This window comes from Coffea arabica, chromosome 2e (genome assembly GCF_036785885.1).
Source record: "Coffea arabica cultivar ET-39 chromosome 2e, Coffea Arabica ET-39 HiFi, whole genome shotgun sequence".
Lineage (NCBI taxonomy): Eukaryota > Viridiplantae > Streptophyta > Magnoliopsida > Gentianales > Rubiaceae > Coffea > Coffea arabica.
The window spans coordinates 18499930-18513202 of NC_092313.1; the positions used below are offsets into that span (position 1 = coordinate 18499930).

Here is a 13273-nt window from a genome sequence, read left to right on the forward strand (position 1 = left end):
CTCAAACGAACCTTACGAGCATCTCTGTACTCCCGAATCAGATGGTGCAGTGTGTCACAATTTGCAACCCATCCTATCAACCCACTGTTCGGAGATAATGGAATGACATCATATCTTTGGATAGAAAGATCTTTTTCTGCAGTCTTTCTAGAATTCTCCAAGAGTGTATTCACTAAACCAAAAAGCTGGTAAACATGTAAAAGTTTAGAATCTCCAGACTTCAAATATGATTAAGAAAACAAGAAATCCTGGCAACCATTTCAATTTGATCTATCCAAGTCAGAAGAACCAGGAAACCTGAGCAAAAAACATCATAATGGACAAAAGAGGCACAAAATCTTTAAAGCAATTAAGAACCTGCATGACACGTTCATCTTGACGTAGATCTTCATGCCCCTTGAGCAAGAAAGCATAATCTTCGCCATCACTACCGTGAATTGTCAATTTCCGGGGTCGTTGTTTGGATGTTATAACCACCAGCTGGTCCACAAATGATGCTATGGTGACCACCGGTGAATCTGAGGGAATAGGTTTTCGAAAAGTTACCACATTTCAGCACAAAAACTGAAGATCAATGCTTTTATGCATTTGAAGTGAGCATTTCAAATTTACCAGCTCGATAGGTTCCAGGAACAGCCAGCTCCAAGTTTCGGCATTCCAATAGCTCCGGAGAAACAGACTGGTTCCCCAAATAGAAGATAAACTACTATGAGGAGATACAAAATAGAAAAATCATAAGCATAATAAAGTCTGTTCCTTGCCTGCAAATCCAGGGTGGTAAGAGTTTGAAGTTGCTTATCTATCCTCCGGAATACATGATAATACAGATCCCAAGCCTGACATATAATTGTTTTACACTGATCAGAGTCCACGCAAAATATAGTTGTAACCCTTAAACTGGGCAGAGAACAATTAAAAATGATGCATATTATGCAGATCAAGACAACCGTCTCTTCATATATAGAGGGATCCCCAACTGTGATGCATGCAACAGCAAAAATAAAGAATCTATTCTTTTGAAAGTAACAAAACTGAATGATCAATAAAGAGCATCCTGTGTCAATTAGACTTCTCAATAAGCAAAGGTGAGAGAAGATTCTCAATCAAACCAGTGAGAAATTGCACAAGTACATGATGACTAAAGATAAAAATTCTAGCATGTAGGAAGAAGCTGGTCGGGATAACAAGGCCTTTGTATGGTACCACAAACTCACAATAATAGGCTGAGAAAATTTTTTCCAGTGCAATACTGAATTCAACTGGTACCTGAATAAGTTCTGCATCTTTTCCAGTTCTCCTATATTTCACACAGCACTCATAGGCCTCCAATAATTCATGGCGGTATGCCTGTAAACAACAAAACACATCCACTCTAAGTACAGAATTGGTGGAATATGTGTAAGCTCTATCAAGCCTACTGTACAGGATTATTCTTGTTCAAACCACTTCCTCATATTCTGTCCAGGTAAACATGTAGACATTACAGTGGGAGTTGGAAATTTAAAGACGTCAAATCCATCCAAGAAGAAGTACAAGAATAAATTTTTCCAAAGTTGAACTAGCACAATGCCCAAGAAAAGTTCAGACAAAATAATCAAAATTACATGGGAGGAACTTCAAAAAGCATATCCATGATTTAAATGTAGGCCATGTCGATGAAAGTAAAGCATTCTGTACAAAGCTGGAAAGACCTACCAACCATAAGAGAATGTCAGCAAAATTAAAAAACTAGAGTTCACCTGAATGAAAGCTTTTTCTTTTGCGGTGGTGTCATTCCTCGTAGCCCCTTCCTCAAGCATTTCATGCAATGGCTCTAACACCTTTAGCATCCCCTCAATGTTGTGCTCACCAAAATACAAACGACTAGCCTCTTCCAATGCTTCATGCCACATTTCATGCCAAAGTATTGCAACTCTGATCAACTCCTTGGACACAAGTTGTGCCTTACAGAAAATCAAAATAGTCAGACCAACATAACAAATGCCACAAAAAGATTATCATTCTGGTCACCATTTTAACCTGGTCCACCAGCACACCACTATGCTGTCGAACTTTATCCACAACTTCTTGAGCTGCAGCTCTACGTAAATTGCTAATTGATTTACATGCCACAAGAAGTGGATACATAAGAGCCTGAAATACAATTATAAGACATGAAATGGTCAAATTTCTGAAAACAGAAAAGGAAAATTGAATAGAAAATCCTGCAAATTTTGCATGACACAAAATGAAGGATAGTGAGGGAAGATTTTCTAATTTTACTGCAAAACCAACACACATATAAGAAAAAATAATTAATTATCCTTCAATTTCTGACACTTCACCTTGCAACCAAACACAAAATGATTCAAAGTGTCAATTCTACAATTTCCTAAATATTGTCTCAGTTGAAAGCAAGGATTACCTTAACACATCTCTCCCATAATCAAACAGAATAATTGCCTTGAAAGAATAAATCGTATATTGGAGTGTGCATTTGAAAAATTACAATGCAAATTGACCATCTGTCTAGACAACTTCTACCAATCAATCAAATATCTTACTCTCTCCAATGTAACAAAACAGAGGTAACTCGTTACACCAGCCATGGTGTGAACTATCTGTCTTTGATTATCTTGTTCTGTGACTGAGTGCACCTCAAAACCAATTGAACAGGAATAACATGACAGTTTCAGAGGGTTTCTCCAGGATGCAACCCAAATAGAACATCTTTACAGTTTTCAAGAATTGATATAACAACTGAAAGCATCTAATGAACTTCATAAAGATAACCTAGAATGCGTATACTTCAAATGACATAATGATGAGCCTACAGCCATAGCAGTGAAATGGGGACCCCTATGCACCAAACTATGCTAGCTTCTTTTATAACTCTCACTTTTTCTCCTCCTCATTTCCTTTCATGAGTGCTTGCCATCCAGAGAACATCATTAGCAACCAACCCAAGAGTCAATTTGCCCCTCCAAAGCTATTGTTCCTAAACAATTAGATAGGTTCTCATAAAAACTCGTAAGATGCTTCATAGAATTACAAGAAGAACCTCTGCGGAAACCTAAACCAATTAGGTTCATCACTAAAAATTCATCTATCAAAGGTGGTAAACGAACTTACCATATTCTTTGATTAGGATAATAAGCTCATAAACTTAAAGCAATACTGAAAGACAAGGTGCACTTATGAACAAATATAAGCCATGAGCTGTAAGGAAAAGAATTTAACAATGGAGTACAAAAGGAAAGGAGATGTATAAATCTACTAATCTAATACGGCATTGATAATGGAAAAACCCATTCCATCCAAAGCATGAAAATGACAAGCAAATAGCTCAAGGTGCCATGTAAAGGCTGAACACCAACCTGTGGATGGCTCTGTCCAATTCGTACTAGCAGTGATTGTATCAACTCACGGACAGCGTGATTATTTGAATGTATCCTAGCAATTATTTGGGGCAAAACAACCAACCAAGTGTTGATGTTAACATGTGTGAATCCTTTCTGCAATGCCATTTGAACCTCTGAAGTTGCTCCATGGTTGAACCACAGAGTGAGAAGACGCAGAATATCCTGCAATTTGATGAACGATAGACACTTAATGTATATGTGAGAAGGCAGAAGTATCAATCACAAAGTTCAATACAAAGAAATGAAACAGATCAAAACACTGGTGGAAAATGAAAATATGATCCTATCAATATCAGCAGCGCTGCTTGGACTTAAATAAACCCTGGAGAGTATTAAGCACAAGATGAAACAGAAAGGATATCACTAAGATCATATAAGTTGTGCGATATACACTGAACAACCAAGTCCAAACCACAACATAGATAAGAAAGGTCAGTACTTTCCATCCTCCTGCCCAAAAATAAAGCTCCAACTAATCAAATATTAAGAGCATTCGTAGGAAAAGAAGATAAAATCTACTCAACCAAGTCCCACATTCAAAACGATAGGTTCTAATAAAGTAACTCAAAATGTCTCGAATGTTTCATAAAAGAAACTAACTATGCTGATCTAACGTTCTCAAATTACTGGAAGCTTTGGCAAAGTAATCCAAAATATGCTTGAAGATTTGAAGAGGATTTAGATTGACATGCCACCTGTAAACTATCATCCACTCCCTTAGCATGTGCTGCACAAGCTATGGAGTGAAAATACCCATTAACTGCAGCAACAACAAATTGAGCAGCTATGCTTGGGAAGCCTCTCAACGTATAATGAGACATCACAGCCGTGTTGAAGAGTGCCCATGTATGCCATCCTTTTGCCCACTTTGTAGCACAATGAGTAGCATTCCGGAATGCACTAAGAATTTCTGAAATCAAGACCAATAAGGACAATGAAGAGTACATTGTCAAAAGTGTGTTTTAAGGCAAACTTGAGAATTTGGTATGCACAGAAAGATAAAAGAGGAAGAGAAAGAACCTTGTATAGAATCATCATCCAAACCAGGAGAAAGTGCCCACTGCCAACTTCCAAGTTTTAGATATACACGGGCAAGGAGTGATACGTTTGAATTGCTGATTGAGCTAGTCTGACTGGCAGGTTGAAGATTTGGCGTTCTTGTAAGATCCATAGCCAACTCCTGCATCAGAACATGAAGAAAATGCAGATATAAGTAAATAGTATATAAAAGAGCAGCAGGTAGTTTGTGCTTGATTAATACCTGCAACCTAGCAAAGGCTTCCTTGCGCTTGTGATCCTCCCCAAGTGACCACTGATATTTCAAATACGCCAGAACCACTTGAGGAGGTCCATGCACCCGTACAGTTTCAGTGGTTGTTTCAGGATCAAACTACAGGAACAAGAGTCAGATACTTGGAGCACAAATAACAGAGAGAAAAACTGCTCACCTATCAAGTCCAACAGACAACCATCACTAACCTGTAAAAGTTTTGTCAAAGTAGACTTAGCCTGACTAATTCTGCCACTTTTACGGCAAAGAGAAGCAAACTTGATCCATGTTTCAGAGTCTTCTGTAGGGGGCAGCACAAGAGCCCTGACAGCCAGGAGTACTTGCCAAACCTTCAAGTTCGAAGAATCAAGTATCAAGAGATTAGAAACCAAAGAACAAGTAAAAGATTAGGGACCATAGCTGCAGAAGAAAAGATCAGAGAGAAATTTAATTATGAAAACACAAACCAGGTATTGACCACAAAAAGAGGAAGTGGCATTTTCAGACTATCATTTTCCAAAAAGTCCTCTTTAACATTTTTTTCCAGATTTTGACACGTACAATTAACCAAGTAAAATAGCTGCAGTGGTCTTCAAAAACTTACATTCAAAAATGAACCTTGATAACGGGCCCTCATCATCAACCTCCCCTTCCGACCTCCCCCCTCCTCACACCCACTCACTCCCCCCTTCCCCCCCCCCCCCCCAAAAAAAAAAAAAGTAGTCCAGTAACACAACGGAATGGAGAAAAGTGATCATCTAGTCCAGAAATAGAAAATCAGTCTCCAGTTTCCATTGAGTTCAAGCAAACTATATAACAAGGAGAAAACTCAAGATATATACCTCGACATTCCGCTTTGCACCTTTTATGCGCTCGTTCCACATATTGCGAATGAGGGCCCTTCGCCCCTCAGCAACAGGGTTCCCCAAAGGGAGAGTGCAGTACTCAATTACCTATTTAAGGTTAAGTTACTCAATACGGCTTGAATTACATCACATTTAGCAGTAACTTAAACAGCCAAAGTAAACCAAACAAGAAATTAAGGATAAGAATATAAAGGCATACTTCTTCTAGTTCAGAGAGCTGCTGAACACGGACCATATTGCTGTATGCACGGTCATAGCTTTCAAGAACCTAATCAACATGTTTCACACAATATCCATCAATATTTAGCAACAGCAAGCAGCATAAAAGAAAAGAGCTATTTATTAGTTGCACTCTTCATGTTTCCCAAAGCTTGGTGCAGTTAAAAAAAAAGTAACACTACAGAGCAGTTCAATGAAAATTCTTTAATTAGCCAACTTGGTGCCTCTTTACAAGTAATTGACTGTCAATATGGAACAGCAAACTTGAGCACGTTAATTTTCACAATAGCTAGACATAAGCAATTGAACCCCCCACCTTCCCCCCCCCCCCCTAAACAACAACAACAACACAAAAAAAAACCCAAAAAAATATACATACAGCTATACAGATAACTGATAAAGGAGACTGGCATTTGTTTGACACACCATTCAACAATCTTAAGCACTACACTATGTCAATTTAACACCTTTACCAATTTTAACCATTGCAATTCAAGCCAACAGCAGAGAATACTAGAATCAAGAATATATCATGTTCCTCAGGATAACAAGCCAGTAACCTACAGAGGAGATCATTAGAGAATGGTGAACTAACCAAAGCAGCGAGCTCAGTAGCCAAACATTTTCTCGCTCTCTCAATGTATTCGCGTGCTTCATCATACTGATGCAAACAAATCAAAACTCAGAAGGACTTTACCATTATGAAAATTTAGAAAATGGAAAATTTAAAAGATGGAAAGAGACTCTACTTTTCCACGACGAACTAAGGAGAACAGCCCTAAAAAATGTTCCATTACTGCTGCCATCTCCCGTAGCGGCAGTGTTTCCCAAGGTACGAAGTTTCGTTTCATCACCATCATCCAGTCGAGAAACATATTCTGCCATTTGATCCCACTCACCCATGTTCCATGCAGCATTAGCAGCCTGAATTAATAAAACCATAAACCCACATTCCAAGGAAATAGTTGCCCCAGTCTCTAAAAATTAATTGAGAAGATTAAAGTTAAAAAATGAACCATTGGTGCCATCTCCAATCGAGCAGCAGGTTCAGCAGGTGTCCAGAAATCTTTGCAGAGATTGTTAAGCTCCTCCCACCGAGCCAATGCAGCAAGGCATCGCATCCGTCCTTTAAAAACAAGAAAAATTAAAAGAGGAGGCATTTTCATCAGGATGAGAGTATAAAGGCTTGAAACCAATGGACAGTTCAGACGCATTTGAGATAATGTAGGACCAGACACACACAAGGAGTTTCATAACTCATTGAATCTCAACAGAAAGTATGCAATTGCTGTTGTTTTAAACAAGACATGAATTTCAGGTGATAAACAGCCAAAGTTTTAAAATAGAAATCATAACTATCAGAGATAAAAAGCAATAGGCAAGTATAAAACCAATTCGTGAAAATGCTGGCCTGTGTTGAGCAAAACTAGTCAGATTAGGCCTTCATGGTAACACTAATCTTCTGATCTAGGTAAGGTGATCAATAAAGACTTGGAAGAAACAATCACATAAACCAATTTCAGTCAATACTACAAGGTTGCATTTTGTGAATTTTTAGTGTATGTGTGTTTACGCTAGTCAAAGAGACAGAAATTTGACTCAGCGATGACAATGATCACTGCAGTTAATTAAGCCACAAATAACCAGCCTGTATCATATGATATGTATATTGAGATCACTACATCACTAAATCACTGGAAAAATAATATAAAGTCAAGAACCTTGCAGTCCTATTTCCTAACCACTTGTGAATTCTATAGTGCGAGGTATCCATTTACAGATACTTCTCACCTAAGAAACTTCATTCAGTAAAAAGTAAAAGAAACAAGAAACCAGATGCTATATAACAGTCAATACAAACCTAGGGTAGCATCCAAAACTAGATGAGGATTGGATGTTTGAGAGGCTTTGGCAGTGTAAGCTTTCAGAGCATCATCCCATCGCTGCAACTTTTCATACCTACAAATATCCAAGTTAATATCCGCAAACCAGCTTTATGGAAAATGAGATCCATTGCAGGTACCAATGACACAAGTTCAAAAGTGAATGAATTATGAAGCCAGCAGAACAGTTCAAGGGTACCATGATTCCTTTAGTTGAACGCCCAGATGTTGTTGTGCATATGTCAAGATTCCAACAGCAGCCTAAAGAAACAACAGTGATTCAACTAAACAATATTGATTAAAGTATAAGCATCCAGCAAATGGTGAACTTGAATAACAAGAAAGACCTCATGCTGATGTAATTGATTGTTTATATGAATAAGTGCCTCAACCACAGCAATAGGATTTGCATCCATCCTATTGGAGCGTGCTCCTTCAAATTCCATCTCTTTATAATGCAGAGCCTTTGCAAATGCCCGACACTGAAACGAGAAGTGGTGAGAGAAATCGACAAGGCAATGGAAGGTAATACATATGAGAACTTTTTGCAGAAAAACCTCACTTTCTCTGCAAGAGCACCAAGGAGACGAATGTCAATAGGAAGGGGTCTCTCATCATGTTCCATAAACTCTGCCTGCACAGATTATTGCACAGACTGATCATCAAAATCAAGTTGCATGCCCGCAGTCTCAAATGCATTAATGACATAAAGACAACCAAAGGACTTGGTTTCTTCATTATGCGGATTGCTACTCTTCCTAAAATTCATCCACCTGAAAGCTACAACTAAGTAATAGCATTTTTTCTATCATCTTCACTTTTGACAAGTAAATGAATTAGTGCAAACAGCATGATACCAGTGTACTTGAAAGAGCACACTGTTTGCATATGTATACAATTAGCTAGTATGATTCAAAATTTTTATGCCATGGAGAAATATTATATCGCTCAAGGTCAAGACACTGAAAATGATACAAAGTATCATGGTTTTCATTGAAGCAGAATTTTGGTTGATGGGATGTTGGAGCATCTGCTGTTGATGGCCTCAGAGAACTTTATTTTGAGTAGACTCCAACTGACAAATAATACTGTAGCAGGATATGTAGCATACTGCACGCTCACATTTACAAGTAAAACAAATACGCAAAATCCATCTATTTTGCTTTTTAAAGAAGACTACAATAGAAACAGCATGCAACAATAGATGGACACAATTAAAGTTAGAAGCACATTTGCACATGCATGTGCTAACAAATTTGAAATTCTAAATAAAACCTCAATATACTAACCAATAAACTCTCCTTCTCATCTGCAAAGGTAAAACTCCTACATGCTTGCAGATCCAGTGGTATGTCTTTGAAAACCTTTAGTGTTTATACATACTAAAGCATTCAATAATGAACTGACCAAGTTCACAATGCAAACAAGACTGGAAATTAAGCAACTTAATGTTACCATTGGATGCAAACAGGCAAATATAAGATGGGAATTTCTTAGCAATCAGGGAATCATCATAATCAGATCAAAAACACTTTTGCTCAAGAATACAAACTGAATGAGAAGAAAAGCATGCACACTTCTAATGATTACATTAGTCATGCAAATTATGTTTTCCAAATGAAGAACAAAAAAGCATGCTGGCAAAAAGTCATGTTCCATGGTAAAATTGTCCGAAGCAGAACATCTTTTTCACTAACAGATGGTGAACTCCAACTTTAAATCACATTAAAGACTTAGATAGGATGATGAAAATCCTAGTCCAATCCAACCAAATTTTTCTCATCTTTTTAAGCATTACATTCAAAGAGAACATAACTATCAATAGTAGTTTCAAGATCCAAATAGCAACTTAACTAAAAGTTAAGGTAAAACCATCTTTTGCATCAGGAGAATTCTCCAGGCAAATAGCAGAATAAGGTTCTCTGACCAAAAACTGCAAAATAAGTAAGATGGTTCCAGAAGTCAAAAAGCTAGTAAAAACTGCATCAGATTAGGGACAGCCCAAGAATATCTGCTCACATACCAAATGAAAAGAAAACAAAACTTGCTGATAGGGACCACTATTGCATGTTATAATACCTACAGGCCCACTGACCACATTAATAACCTAACCACAGCTCATAAACGACATTGAACCTTAATTTTCAGGAAAATGCTACCGCAAGAAACAGCAAAAACTTACCAAATTCAGAAGCGTTGCAAGAATCTCTGGAGGTATATTCGGGGAGGAAAAAGCCATTTCCAAACTTCGCACTAGCTGTCGTTGACTAGCCTCATTCAGTTCTGACCAGCAGCTAACAAAACCAGCAGCAAAAAGCTCCCTCCCTACAAACGGCTGCAAGGTGCAAAACATCAATTTTCTGATTCTCAAGTTAATTTCGTGTGGGAGGAACCACCTTAATTTTTTTAAAAAGGTTGTGGTGGCAGTGACGAGGAACATCGATAAGGAAGAAAAGTACACAATCAAAAAGTAACCAACAATACCTGCAGCTGTGCAAGTCTAGCACATGTTCTCAACGCAGGAATAGGTGACTCCTTCAGAAGCTCAATGCTAAAATGCCTCATCCACTCTGCCCAATCCTCCTTTGTACTCCGCTGAGAAGCTTCCCCAGCAGAGCGCAACCGTACCTCGTTTACCTGTATTAACATGCTAATGAGTTACTAAATAAAGAGCAATTTTGCTATGTTCACAAATACAAGAAAGCATTCTAGCAGTATGCAGTTGGATTAGTAAAATTCTTAATACTGTACCTTCTGACATAGATGCTTAGAAATCTAAATTGTCTATCCAATGACATTTTTTATCATTTTCTAACCATATTACTTGGTCAGTGGTTCCCTAAAGCATTTATGAGACCCAATCGCAATCCAAGTTCAAGAGAGTGATGCTGCAAATGGTCAGAGCAATTCAACATATATTACACTGCAGCCAGGTTATATAAAATGACGAGCAATATCTTAAAGCAGACCCCGAGCGTATCAAGAAATGAACACCCAGTGACTTAACCATGATTTTCTCCATGAAAAAATTCCTACTATGTTACGTTTGTATGAACAAGAATTTGCAGAAAAATATGAGCATAAGAATCCCAATGCAAGCATGATTTTAAATTCCTGTGAACAGTTTGCTCAAATATGTCAATTGATCCAAGCAAGCTTAATGGTTTATTAGAAGAGGGAGGAAAAAGTGAATTTCAAACGAGAACACACCCTTTGCAAAGTTGCCAACAGAACTTGAGAATAAAAAACTTTCTATCCTTGTATTCATATTGAAATTTAAGAAAGATTGCCAAATAAACAGCACTTCAATTTCATTATGACTTCCTTTACAATGCAGATGGGATGATGAGGGATTTCTCTAAACCAATTGTATAACTTTCGCTTGAAGGACAAATGTAATTGGAGAAAGCTATACTGAGGTTTTATCATTGATCTGCAGTATCCACAAATTGGTTGAAACATACCTCATCATCAATGAAGTTTAGTCCTAGCAAACCTCAAAGCCAAGGGTGACGAATATTATGTTTGTGCAATGATGTTAAATGTACACTAGCAAACAGATTAAGAGGAATGATTCCTTTGTTCTCCTTGTGATTATCATTAGAATACTAAGCCCTATTGTTCCAATTTGAGTGCAACATCACCGGAAGACAATTAGATGAAGGATTGACGACTAGAACAGAAGCACACAAATCACCTGATGGCTTCTTAGCTGCCGGTGCGTGTCTGCCCCATCATCATAGTCGTTCTCCATTTCACTCAAAGGATCACTGACAACATCAACAGGAAGACGGCGACTTAATCTTTGTGTAGCTGTGCTCCCCATGATTAATGGTTCACGTTTTTGCAGGCGATCTTTGATTTCCTCAAACTCTCTATGCTGCAAAACAATCATTTGAGCCACACAACCTCAGTAAATTTGGAAATGGTACTAAGACAATAGACATGGCACTTTGGGATGGGATCAGGTAGGTGATGAGAAACTACCCGCAAGCGATGTTTCAACAGCAGCTTATAGATGGAGGAGATGAAGATAGTGAAATCCTCTCCAACAGCATGAGCTAAACAACAAAGTGCATCAACAGCATCCTTTCTAAGCTCGTCATTTTTCCTATAGATTATACAGTATGCATCATGTATAAGTTAGTGAATAAAATCTGACAAACTATTTCAGAGCAGAACATGACATGGCGAGTCAGCTTGGAAGGAAAGATGTACTCAAAAAGCACTAGTGAAGAATATGGTTAAACTTTGATCGTCTAAGCTCGTAAATCTTCTAATCATCTAAAAATCAGAAATCCTTTTTCGCTCTTGAAGCTAATGTGTGTTACCATTCTAGAAAGGTGCCAGGGACCTCAAATTTGTTCCGCTGCATTCCTTTCACTTTTTTTGTGGGCATAAATAATTGGCTTTGTAATAAGACCCATAATCAATAATTGCCAAACATCCAAAAATAGAAAGATATCCATAGCTTTGAATCCTCCTTGCAAAGGACTAGTGTTTTCCATTTTAATCCATCCTTTCAGAACAATGGAGAAAAGACAAGCTTCAAGTCCCAGGCTTATCAAAAACCAAAATAGAGAGGAGATCATACCCATCCAAGACAAGCTTCAAGTGGTGCACAAGGGCGGAGATATGACCGGTAACCTGATTTAGGGAATATGGTAATTTTATGGATAAAAGGATGAAACCAAATGGTCAATAAATGCTTGAAAAGCACAATGCCAAATTGGACACTATCACCAACCTGTACACGAGGGATCAATCTTGTCAGAGTTTTGATAGCTGCACGCCTTACATCCACTGACGCATCAACTTTAAACAATCTGATAAGCGCAGGTAATACTAGATGCATATGCTCATCTAAGGTGCCTGCAGCATGCATTCATAAAGTTTTTCATTATAATTAAATACATTCTACACCAACAGCTTACCAAACAAAGCAGTTAAAGCTGTCAAACACTGACCGCCAAAAACTTCAAGGGTGTGGAGAATATCCGGGACAAAGGTATAATCATTAAACCGCTCAGCATCACTGAGGACTTGAATACAGCATGGGAGAATTACAGGAAGATACGTTCTGAATTCGTCATTTAGCGCCAAGCAAAGTTGCTCTACTAAATGTAGAATCTACAACACCAGCACCCCATAAGAACTGAGTCAGTATATTGATATCTCCTACAATATAAACAACGATTCCAATAATCCCAGCAAAACAATCTCACAGTACCGGAGATCCATGTACAGGTCGATTAGTAGCAGGCAAACTGAAGGATGACCATAGCTCTGATATCAGAGAAAGCAATTCTGGCAGATATTTTCGAATATGCTGCACATACACCAATAACATCAATCTCACAATAATTGCAGAAAAGAACTTGTGGCTGAACAAGCAAATCCATTGAGTATTATTACAATTACCTGCCGAACAATAGAAACCAGAGTTCCTAACTTCCAGGTTATAAACTCCTTGAGACCATCTTCACAAGTACGAACGGTATGGAAAAGATCAGGTAAAACCTACACATCAAATGCATACGTAAGTCAACCTTTTCGGGAAGAAAAACCTAACGTCAAGGATAGTGGAAAAGTTAATCCTGCACAAAAACCATAAGTGGGAAAAGAACCTTGAAA

At 38.0% G+C, this 13273-nt stretch overlaps 1 protein-coding gene across 1 annotated transcript in view; it reads right to left on the reverse strand.

The window, feature by feature from the left end:
- The window catches only part of LOC113731556 (serine/threonine-protein kinase TOR), a 32690-nt gene that overhangs the window by 3436 nt on the left and 15981 nt on the right, over positions 1 to 13273 (reverse strand). Inside the window, exons 20-49 of the mRNA XM_072079556.1 lie at positions 13061 to 13159; positions 12870 to 12968; positions 12607 to 12769; positions 12387 to 12511; positions 12234 to 12286; positions 11627 to 11750; positions 11337 to 11519; positions 10124 to 10276; positions 9822 to 9974; positions 8202 to 8273; positions 7987 to 8121; positions 7839 to 7900; positions 7618 to 7715; positions 6773 to 6882; positions 6501 to 6680; positions 6352 to 6417; positions 5737 to 5805; positions 5514 to 5624; positions 4881 to 5021; positions 4663 to 4791; positions 4422 to 4581; positions 4097 to 4311; positions 3357 to 3563; positions 2020 to 2133; positions 1740 to 1943; positions 1267 to 1347; positions 762 to 836; positions 613 to 679; positions 358 to 518; positions 12 to 185 (exon numbers count right to left, since the gene is read on the reverse strand). Of these exons, the coding sequence (XP_071935657.1) occupies positions 12 to 185; positions 358 to 518; positions 613 to 679; positions 762 to 836; positions 1267 to 1347; positions 1740 to 1943; positions 2020 to 2133; positions 3357 to 3563; positions 4097 to 4311; positions 4422 to 4581; positions 4663 to 4791; positions 4881 to 5021; positions 5514 to 5624; positions 5737 to 5805; positions 6352 to 6417; positions 6501 to 6680; positions 6773 to 6882; positions 7618 to 7715; positions 7839 to 7900; positions 7987 to 8121; positions 8202 to 8273; positions 9822 to 9974; positions 10124 to 10276; positions 11337 to 11519; positions 11627 to 11750; positions 12234 to 12286; positions 12387 to 12511; positions 12607 to 12769; positions 12870 to 12968; positions 13061 to 13159 (3783 nt within the window). The remainder of the gene's footprint in view (positions 1 to 11; positions 186 to 357; positions 519 to 612; positions 680 to 761; positions 837 to 1266; positions 1348 to 1739; positions 1944 to 2019; positions 2134 to 3356; positions 3564 to 4096; positions 4312 to 4421; positions 4582 to 4662; positions 4792 to 4880; positions 5022 to 5513; positions 5625 to 5736; positions 5806 to 6351; positions 6418 to 6500; positions 6681 to 6772; positions 6883 to 7617; positions 7716 to 7838; positions 7901 to 7986; positions 8122 to 8201; positions 8274 to 9821; positions 9975 to 10123; positions 10277 to 11336; positions 11520 to 11626; positions 11751 to 12233; positions 12287 to 12386; positions 12512 to 12606; positions 12770 to 12869; positions 12969 to 13060; positions 13160 to 13273) is intronic.